The sequence below is a fragment of the Triticum dicoccoides genome, chromosome 2B (assembly GCF_002162155.2).
Source record: "Triticum dicoccoides isolate Atlit2015 ecotype Zavitan chromosome 2B, WEW_v2.0, whole genome shotgun sequence".
In the NCBI taxonomy this organism is placed as follows: Eukaryota; Viridiplantae; Streptophyta; class Magnoliopsida; order Poales; family Poaceae; genus Triticum; species Triticum dicoccoides.
Genome location: NC_041383.1, coordinates 582,203,328 through 582,214,086, shown reverse-complemented (window position 1 = coordinate 582,214,086; position 10,759 = coordinate 582,203,328). Strand labels below are relative to the sequence as shown.

At 48.2% G+C, this 10,759-nt stretch overlaps 1 protein-coding gene across 1 annotated transcript; it reads right to left on the bottom strand.

Annotated features, from left to right (window-relative positions):
* Positions 1–3,297: 3,297 nt before the first annotated feature.
* Positions 3,298–5,315, bottom strand: LOC119364999 (transcription factor MYB4-like). The gene is made up of 3 exons (XM_037630574.1): positions 5,007–5,315; positions 4,762–4,891; positions 3,298–4,222 (listed from the first exon to the last, which is right to left on the bottom strand). Exons 1-3 carry the CDS (start codon positions 5,137–5,139, stop codon positions 3,649–3,651), a joined length of 837 nt encoding a protein of 278 aa, XP_037486471.1. The 5' UTR covers positions 5,140–5,315; the 3' UTR covers positions 3,298–3,648.
* Between the last annotated feature and the right edge of the window lie 5,444 nt (positions 5,316–10,759).

The window sequence follows — 10,759 nt, the reverse complement described above, 5'->3', positions numbered from 1 at the left end:
CATGCGTTTACTCTAAACGCCGATCTTCGAGCACACCGCTGGCCTTCATAATCATGCATGAAAAAAGCTTTGCGAGCCCTTTATGTCCACATAATCACATGGTCTAACAAAGGCCAAACCTGCCGTGGGTGGCAACTAGGAGGAGAAAAATAATTCCCACAAACTTATATACTATACTGGGACACAGAAAAGCTTATGATTGAGGTCATAGCAGCCACCACCTCCACTAGTACTGTGAGCAGTTGGGTGCTGTCTGCTGGAAATAGAATCTGGAAAGGTGGGATGAACCTCATCTATCCATCCATCCATGGCCATTTCTTAATCTAATAAGAGTCCTACTTAGACAGATAATTAGGGGACGATGCAAAGAGACTAGGTCGCTGGCTAGCAAAAGGACAATTGGTGATCTACTGATGCCTATGCTACGCTGCTTTTCAGATTCCATCACGAGTGTGAATTTGCAAGGGGTTCTTGAGCAAGAAAATCATGCGCATCCGTTGAAGAAATTTGGTGGATGCAATGAACCACGAGGAGAAGAAAAAACAGGCACAAAAGAGCACATGCGCAAAGAACAATTCCAAATTCCAACAGTTTTGCTAGCGGCACTAGGGCTAGCTTAGCTTGGCTGCACCTGAATGGGCCGCGGCGTGTCGTTTTGCTTGAGCTGCGGAGTTTGATTGGCACTTACAAAATTCAGAAATGAAATTATTGCAGTAACTCTGAAGTTTCTAGGAGGTGTGTGTAAACCGAGTGACGGTTTCAGGCTTTGCAGCTTCATTCGCTTGGTAAATTTTTCCTTCTTTTCTGTAAGCTGATTACCATTTGGTCGGAAATTTTTCACCCCATGCGAGTTGGACTTCGTCGTCGCATTGGAAAAGGCAAACTGGCAAAGCATATCAGATCGCTGATCAAATTTGTGATCCTAAAACTAAACAATACTGGCTGATCAAATTGCTGCACGGGTCCATTGTGCAACGTGTGTTCAGTTCAATGGTTAAGATAGGAGGTACGTCACGTTGATGCTTACGGACACCATGAAGCATATCAGATGGTAGTATGTTTCCTGCACACAAATTTCTCGGTCCAAGGGTGCAGCTACTTCTTTATGCGTTCAGAATGTTCTGGAGGCTTGCACGGAATAACGCCGTCTGTCTTCTGAAACCCTGAACCAGCTGCTAACTAATTCTATCTCGTATAGCACTACTCCTTTGACTTGACAATAGCAAAAGAAAAAAGTGTTCACAAGTCCATTTGGGCAAACCGGCATTTGCTTGCTATAACAGAGTAGAAACAAAAGCATAGTTTGCACGATCTGTTCAAGGACAGGCTGTCGTGATGGCCATGAAACTGTCGGTGATGATGAGCAGTGTGTTGTTCCAGCCATAGAAAACTGCCTGAACATAATTGGAACTGGTTGGAATAGAAAACTGCCATGCTACAAAACTTTCACTAATATATTTTTGTGTGAATCTAAAAAAAAAGGTTGAATTGAATACTGTTTGGGCAGCCTGAACATAATTGGCATTGGTTGGAATAGAAAACTGTCAGGCTAACGTTTTACTGTAGCATATACTCCTTAGGGAAACGTTTGGGGCCGGGGCACCGGCGGAACGATTCGGCCGGTCTCCCTCTTCCTCGCGCAGCGCACGTACAGGAGGGCACCAGCGCCGGCAGGCACCACGCGTCGGCCAGGCGACCAGCGCTCCTTCGACCGCCGCCGCCAGAGAAGAGCGCCTTGTCGTCCGCGTGCGGCCGCCCCTCACCGGATGTCGTTCGCGTGCGGCCGCCCCTCGCCGGATCTCGTTCGCCTGCGGCCGCCCCTCGCCGGATCTTGTGCGCCTGTGGCCGCCCCTCGCCGGACTACTACCCCTCTGCCTCTTCCCAGAATCCGCCCCTCTGCCTCTCCCTGGAATCCGCCCCGGCCGCCCCTCGCCAGACCTTGCAGCGCTCGAGCCTCCCCAGCCATGGCAGACTACACCCCACGATGATTTTTTTTGTTAGAACCGGTTGTAGCAAATTCAATCGCCGGTGGTAGCAAAAATCTACTACTGTTGCAGCAAGACGCTACATCTAGTAAATAAAAAAGCTTCAAACCAGACTCGGAACACATGAAGAGCTGCAACCGTTTTAACAAAAGCTTCATCCCGCAGATGAAAAAGTTTCAACCCAGAGATTGAAAATCTTCAACCAGACACTACAAAAGTTGCAACCGTTTAAAAAAAAGCTTCATCCCGCAGATGAAAAAGCTTCATTCCGCAGATGAAAAAGCTTCTACAAGAGATCGAGAAAGCTTCAACCAAAATGTTGAAACCTGCGACGATGTCATTTTTGCTGGAACCAGCGGCATCGTTTGCTACAACCAGCGACTCACTTTGTTGCGACCCTTCACGGCGAGCTACAATTGGCGACGACGACGGCGACGCGTTTTTGCTATAACCGCACTGGATTTTTCTGCTGGAAGTGGCTTCATTTTTTGCTGGAACCGGCGGATTTTTTTGCTTCAAACGGTGACATCCGCAGAATTTTTGCTGGAACCGGCCATTAGATTTGCTGGAAAACGGTGACGGCGAGGACGGCGACCGGCGACCAGGAGCGGCAAGGACGGCGACCGGGGGCGACGAGGACGGCGACCGGGCGGCAACAAGGACGGAGATCGGCAATCGGGGGCAAGGACGGCGACCTGGTGGCAACAAGGACGGCGACCGGGGGCGAGGGCCGCGAGCCGGCGACGAGGACGGCCACCAGAGAGGACTGGAGGCGCGGCGACGAGGGCACCGAGCAGGAGCTACAAATCTAACCCAAGGTAGAAAAAGCCCATGACGAATCATTTTTTTTTTGCTGCATCCAGTGGCCACGCGGGCTCGCATCCAAGGGCTGGGGCTAGACCGGCCGAAACTTTCGGCCGGTGCGCCGGCGCCTAGCATCGCCCGACAAGACGGCCATGGCACATGTTGTGAATCTGCATGCATGGCACATGTTGTTCGTTTACTTTTTCCAGATCAAACAGTGGTGATACAGGATCCATGACAAGACGGCCAGATCTGTCCGTGTCATTATTTAACTCTCTCGGAGGGGAAAAGGGACCTTTCCTCCGGTTTTTCCAGTCCCAACGCATGTTTTTCAGGCTCGGTTGGCAACTGCGACAAGCGTGCACACACCGGAAAAGAACAGATAACAAGACAAAAGCCCGTACTAGTAATACACCGGTTTAATCCTCACGCTTCTCCAAAAGATCACATGATGCGATCCGGTAACCGAGCACATGCAGTGAGGAGTGATCAGTTTTGATCGGCCAAATGAGAAAAGCAGAGTCCATTTCAGATAGTAATCTCCATGGTGGTACAGAAACTGATATTTGCACCCCGTGCAGAAGAACAGATAATCACTACTAACTCAGAATGCATCGGTTCCGATCGCTCATCTCTCATCTTTCTATACAGCAAGGTGAACAAACAAGATGGATCAAAGAAATCTACCGACCGGGCGCCTTCATGATCCGCGTTCTTGCTGGCTACTAATTTTCCTCCGCGGGGCAGGGCACTCTTCTCTGTTAGCAATCCCTCCGGTGCAGCAAGATGGCGCGGGTAGAGAGAGAGAAAAAAGAACGATCAATCGGGAGCAGCGACGAAACTAGAGCTCTCTCCCTCCCTAAATCTGCGGTAAGTCTAGCGCGCCGTTGTTGTTGTCGTCGTCGTCGCCGCCCTCCATGAACACTTTGAGCCAGTAGTCCATGTCGCCGTCGGCGGCGCCCGTGGGCTTGCCGAACGCGTCGTGGGGCTCCATGCAGACGTCGTTGATGTCGTCCAGCGGCATGGACAGCGTCTCCGACCAGAAGCTCTCGTCGATCTGGAACTCCTCCGACTCCTCGGACGAGGTGAAGCACTCCTCCTTGACGGACGCGGAGGCGGACGCGGAGCTGCCCGAGTTGCCGTGCTGCTCCGCCGCCGCCGAGGCCGTGGACGTCGACTCGGTGACCGTGGACGAGACGGAGCGCTCGGGCGAGGACAGCACGGGCGCCGCCTTGGCGGTCAGCGCGTCGAGCTTCCTCATCTTGACCTTGCCGTCGCGCTTCCGCGCGGCCGCCGCCGGCTTCTTGCGCTTCTTGGCCTCCTCGTGCTGCTCCTGCGCGCTGAGGTCGAGCCGCTTCTTGAGGTGGGTGTGCCACACGTTCTTGATCTCGTTGTCCGTCCTCCCCGGCAGCCGGGCGGCAATCGCGGACCATCTGCGCGCAAGCAAACAACACACGGATCGAATCCAATCAGCGCACAGTCCAGACAGATGGCAGGAAAAAGATGAATTCGTGTTTGTTTGTTTGTTTTAATCTGATGATGATCACGACGTGATTTGATTCCCCGACGGAACCGCGACGCCGCCCGTAGTTTAATGCCAAGTAGGAGCGGCGGTGGCGGCACAAAGTGTTCGCGGCACTGAAATCAAGAGGGCGCAGCTCGCCCGTGGCCGGAACGGCCAAACAAGATGGAATCTTTCAAGATCTCGCGCATCATCAGTGATGCAATTAGCCATTAACAAATCCGCACTTGCGATTTTTCTTTATTTCGGGCGGGGCCCGCGATGGATGATAACATATTGTATTTTTTTTGCCCCCACAAAGAAAAAAAAGAAAAAAAGGGGAATAATAAACCTCTCCTCTGTTTTGCGATTGAAGCAAGCGGCAATGATTGCCCCCGTTTTAGCAGGAGGGGAACAGTAAGGATGTGATTGAGGAGGAGGAGGAAGAAGGCGACAAGGAGTAATAGGCACCTGTTGCCGAGCAGCTGGTGCAGCTGGATGATTGACTGCTCCTCCTCGTCGGTGAAGTTGCCGCGCTTGATGTCCGGCCGCAGGTAGTTGATCCACCGGAGCCGGCAGCTCTTGCCGCACCGCAGCAGGCCTGGAAACAGCACAGACAACGGAGGTCAGGGACGGATCTTGAGCGCTCTGCACGCCGAGGCGCGAGGGAAGACGACGGAGATGCGTTTGTGAGACGGAGGGAGGGAGGGACTCACCGGCTTGCTTGGGCAGCGCGCGCCAGTTGCCGTGGCCGTGGCTGTGGATGTGGGCGACCAGGATCTTGTCCTCCTCCGGCGTCCAGGGGCCCCTCTTGAGGCCCATCTTCTCGCAGCACGGAGCCCTCCCCATTACCGCTCCTCTCCCTCTCGAATTCGTGCGCGCGGAGGAGGACGGATGCAGATGCGGAGGAGTCCTCTCCCTGTGTCTTTGACCTCTTTGGGGGAGAGGAGAGAAGAGACGGGAGGGAGCACGGCTAGCCTGCCTGCCTGCCTGCGTGATGCCGCGGAGTAATGGCGGAGTCGCGGGGGTGTCCCGGGTATTTATGCCCGGCGTGGGGCGCTTTGCAGAAACGTTTTTCAGAGGGCCAATTCCGCAACTTCGCCGAAGGAGCCAAAGCCAAAGGTGGCTGGCATGGCAAATTGTTTCTCACCCGTTTACTGTTTTCTCTCTCTCTCTCTTTTGAGACAACGTTTACTGTATGTATCTTTCTGACATGTGAGGGGGCGGTGTCTAATCCTGATAGGAAAGTTGTGATGGTTCATCAATTGACTCTCTGGAGAGCGTGATGATGGCTTATCTATCGATTAGATAAGGCCGTGATTAGTATTTACCTGCGAGGGGTCAGAAGATTTGGGTCCCTAGTGCTGGTGCTAAAGGTGGAGATCTGGAAGATTTTTTGGAAAATTTTGTTTACTCTATGAATGGTCAATACGGAGGTACATATCGGTAAATCAATTTCGTGATGCAGATACGGTCATATTTAGTGGTGGATTTGACCGATAGTAAATGCAATAGTATATCAATCCTCAAACGTGGATTATCTTTTTTGTTTTAGTAGTAGTTCTCCCGATGGTGACTTCGCGAATCGCGAGGCATGACCATAACATTACGAGGATGATGTCTCACGCGTTGACTGTTGTTGGCTCCTCACTATGTGTGTCGAGCACACCAGCTAGTTGTAGTGCTACGCATCTTGCGCAGGTGTGGTACAAAAGTAAAAGTTGAAGTTTCATTTCACCCGCAAAAAATACGCATGTTTTTTGTGTGCGAATGAAATACACATGGTTCTTTCAGTGCAATGATGTCTCAAACATGATATATGCGCGTGTATGCGTAGGTATGGGCATATGTGTGCGCGTTTTATGCGCAAATTTTACATTGGCCTAACGCAACTATGATAAACTTGTCGTCCTTTGTAGCCGCCGCCTCCTCCTCCTTCTCCACAAAAAGCTAGGGTTTTTGCCTCCCGCTGCCACCGCTGCAGGTCTGCCTCCTCTGCGATGGCCTTAGGGCCATGGGGGCGCAGTGGATCTCGGCAAGGGTCGGCGGGAGGGCTCCGTTTTTAATCGTTTTTTTCAGTTTTGCTAGGGTTTGTGTCCTGCTCAGGAAGACGAGACGGCAGCGGCTCCCTGAAGATGGAATAAAGGTCTCCCCGCCTAGCCCCCGTTCCGACGATGCGTCTAGCATCGTTGGTGGGTGTGTGGAGGTGTGTCTCCGGCGGATCTATCTTTGGTGGATTTGCTCGGATCTCGTCGTTGTTCGTCTACGTTCGTGTGTCTTCGGATTGGATTTTTCTGATCTACGTTATTCTTCATCTGCGGCGGTTGCTGTTCTGGTGTGCTGGTCCTACGGGGCCTTAGCACGACGACTTCCGACTGTCTACTACAACAAGTTGTGCCAGACTCCGGTGATGGAGGGGCGATGACGGCGGCGCGCCTTCGGCTCGCTTCAGTGCTGGTAGTTGTCGTTAGGTGGTCTACGGATCTGGATGTGATTTCTATTATTTCTGGTATTTGTTGTACTGCCATGATTGAAAATGAATAGATCGAAAATTTTCCCGAAAAAAAAACTATGATAAACTTGATTTTTCAAGTATAATGTGTTTTTATTTGTTGACAATAATGAAAACACAAAACCCCTATTGTTCCATCCTTATCTTCAAGACTAAGAAGAAGAATTATCCTCTTGATTTGCCGGTAATTTTAGTAAACCATTCACTAGCAAAGTACACGTGCGCTCCTACAGATTTCCGCATTTGCAGAAGATGTTCATGCATATGTCAAATCCAAAAACTGGATACACGTGCGCTTTTTAAGTTGTCCGTGCACAACTTTCATGCGATGAGGGCATATATGCATCTAACAACTAGATGTGGCTTTCCGTGGATGATGTAAATATGGCAGTATTAATGACTATGATTCATAAAGATGGGACAATTACTAGATTACTAATTTGAAAACCATAGAAATGATATAGTATAATCTTAAAAAATGCTTGCTAATTCAGTACAAATGTTATTTCTAACATGTGGAGAGGAAACATTGGGAACAAAGGGCTCAAGTTAGAACTTATAACTACATAGAGGATCAAATTGAAACAACGTACAATTGTTTCTAGAATATACGTTGTAGACTAATATGAGAATTTGCATGTTTTTGTTTCGTAACTTCACCATTATCTATATAGATAGGAGATCTGAACTTATACCACACTCGTGTTGAATGTACTACAAGTGTCCTGTGCTCAGACTACCTTAACCTGGCATTGGGTCGACAGAGACCTAGGCTGACATCTCGGCGTTGGATTTCTCATTGGATTCTTAGATTTTGATGAAATTGAAATAGCAATGCATTATCATTGAAGTGACATCTTTGATATTATGAATTTTGTCCTTGGTCCTTGTTATCATCTCGTTCCACCTGGTTCTTAACACTAAGTGTGGAGATGGACAAAAAGGTGACAACATGTCTACATAAGGAAATCAAGGTGGATGACATGTTGTGACATCTAGTCTATAATGTTGGATTACATGGGAAAGTTAATGGGAGCTTAGGAACTGCAACGCGACAAGATGAGGAATAGACTTGGAGACAAGACAAGGCGAGATTCCAAAAAACATGGTTGGTTGTTTCTGACAATTCTCACATGTTTGGCTGAAACTCTCCTTTCATAGCGATAATCTATTAGGGTTACTAACGTTTGGAGTTCTCTAGCCAAATGGAAAGACACGGATTTTTCGACCGAGCGACAAGCGAGGATGATGTCAACATGGTTCATTGACGTTGTAAGATTCACAATTAATATATGAATTAAGTGAATATGGATGTGATACTAAATGATACAAAATCACATATACATCTTGGATACACGAGCTAGGAGGGACAACATTAACTTCCTATCATAGGATACTCTCGAGGCAGCTCGACAAATAATGACCCTGGAGTAAATTCATATATGCCCAATGTGGACACATACAACTCCATATCGCTAACCCTCCCAACCCTATTGTGCATTGTAGCCCTTCACCGATCTCTCATGCGAAGATATGAGAAAGTCAAGGGAACCATGGAATCACGTGCGTGTCACATAGATGTCAGTGCATGAGTCCTGACCTTGCTGCCTCTGCTCTTTTGTTATCCTGTAACCATGGACTGAGTTCAATGACTATTATTCTAGGGATGGGGTGTGCTACTTGTGAGCTGCGTTGGGATTTCCTCAAAGAGGAGAGGATGATGCAGTACATTAGAGATAAGTATTTCCCTCAGTTAAGAATCAAGGTTATTAATCCAGTAGGAGAACCACACAAGACCTCATGAACAACACCTACACACAAAAGAACAAATACTTGCACCCAACGCGATCAAGGGGGTTGTCAATCCCCTCGGCGGTTAATTGCAAGGATCAAGTCCGATAATGGTAGATAGATAAACAAAAACACAAAATAAAAGAATGTTAAATAAATTGCAGCAAGGTATTTCTGGATTTAATATATGATAAAGGTGGCCATAGTCTTCACTAGAGGCTTCTCTCTCGAACAAAAAGCATACGACAGATAAATAAATTACTGTTGGGAAATTTGAAGGAAATATGTCCTAGAGGCAATAACAAAGTGGCTATTTTATATTTCCTTATTCACGATAAAGATTTATTATTCATGCTAGAATTGTATTGATCGGAAACTTAAATACATGTGTGAATACATAAACGAATACGTGTCCCTAGTAAGCCTCTACTAGACTAGCTCGTTGATCAAAGATGGTTAAGGTTTCCTAACCATGGACATGTGTTGTCATTTGATAGTAGGATCACATCATTAGGAGAATGATGTGGTGGACAAGACCCACCCGTTAGCTTAGCATAATGATCGTCAGTTTATTGCTATTGCTATCTTCCTGTCAAATACTTATTCCTTCGACTATGAGATTATGCAAATCTCGGATACCGAAGGAATACCTTGTGTGTTATCAAACATCACAATGCAACTAGGTGATCATAAAGATGCTCTACAGGTATCTCCGAAGGTGTTTGTTGAGTTGGCATAGATCGAGATTAGGATTTGTCACTCGGAGTATCGGAGAGGTATCTCTGGGCCCTCTCGGTAATACACATCATAAGATTGCAAGCAAATGACTAAGGAGTTAGTCACAAGGTGATGTATTACGCAACGAGTAAAGAGACTTGCCGGTAACGAGATTGAACTAGGTATAGAGATACGAACGATCGAATCTCGGGCAAGTAACATACCGATGGACAAAGGGAATTACCTATGTTGTCATAACGGTTCGACCGATAAAGATCTTTGTAGAATATGTAGGAGCCAATATGGGCATCCAGGTTCCGCTATTGCATATTGACCAGAGAGGTGTCTCGGTCATGTCTACATAGTTCTCAAACCCGTAGGGTCCGCACGCTTAACGTTCGATGACGATATAGTATTATATGAGTTATGTGATTTGGTGACCAAATATTGTTCGGAGTCCCGGATGAGATCACGGAAATGACGAGGAGTCTCAAAATGGTTGAGAGGTAAATATTGATATATAGGACAATGGTATTCGGACATCGGAAGTGTTTCGGGAGGTACCAGGTACTTATCGGGTCACCGGAAGGGGTTCCGGGCACCCCCGGCAAAAGATATGGGCCAAGAGGGGAAACGCACAAGCCACAAGGGGCTGGTGCCCCCCATATGGGCCGGCCTAGGAGGAGAAAGAAAGAGGGGAAGGGAAAGGAAAGAGGGGAATAGGATTCCCCCTTCCTTCACTCTCCCCCCTTCTTTCCTTCCCCCTCCGACAAATATGGCAGGGGGGCGGCCAAGGGCAGGAGCCATCCTACTTGGGACACCCCTTGGCCTCTCCCCTCTCCCTCCCACCTATATATATGAGGAGGTGGGCTCGTAGCACACCCTAGACAATTGCCTAGCCGTGTGCGGTGCCCCCCCCTCCACCGTTTACACCCCCGATCATATTTTCGTAGTGCTTATGCGAAGCCCTACGGAGATCACTTCACGATCACCGTCACCACGCCATTGTGATGACATAACTAATCTACTACCTCGACGTCTTGCTGGATCAAGAAGGTGAGGGACGTCACTAAGCTGAACGTGTGCAGAACGCAGAGGTGTCATGCGTTCGGTACTTGATAACCCACAAGTATAGGGGATCGCAACAGTTTTCGAGGGTAGAGTATTCGACCAAAATTTATAGATTTTACACAAGGGGAGCCAAAGAATATTTGCAAGTATTAGCAGCTGAGTTGTCAACTCAACCACACCTGGAGATTAATTATCTGCAACAAGTGATCAGTAGCAAAGTAGTATGATAGTTTTGATAGTAGTAGCAATAGCAATAGTAACAGCAACAGTGATAGCATTAGTTTTGTAGCAAGTGCAATAGTAACAATAGCAGTTGGAACTTAGCAAGATCAATACGTAGGAAAATCGTAGGCATTGGATTGGTGATTTGTTGGATGA

Bases quoted from the DNA above. Each gene is read 5' to 3' on its own strand.
- LOC119364999 (XM_037630574.1), bottom strand. From the start codon at position 5,139: ATGGGGAGGGCTCCGTGCTGCGAGAAGATGGGCCTCAAGAGGGGCCCC. The intron at 4,892-5,006 runs GTGAGTCCCTCC...TGCTGTTTCCAG, and splicing joins CGCGCTGCCCAAGCAAGCCG to GCCTGCTGCGGTGCGGCAAG. The intron at 4,223-4,761 runs GTGCCTATTACT...GCTTGCGCGCAG, and splicing joins CACCAGCTGCTCGGCAACAG to ATGGTCCGCGATTGCCGCCC.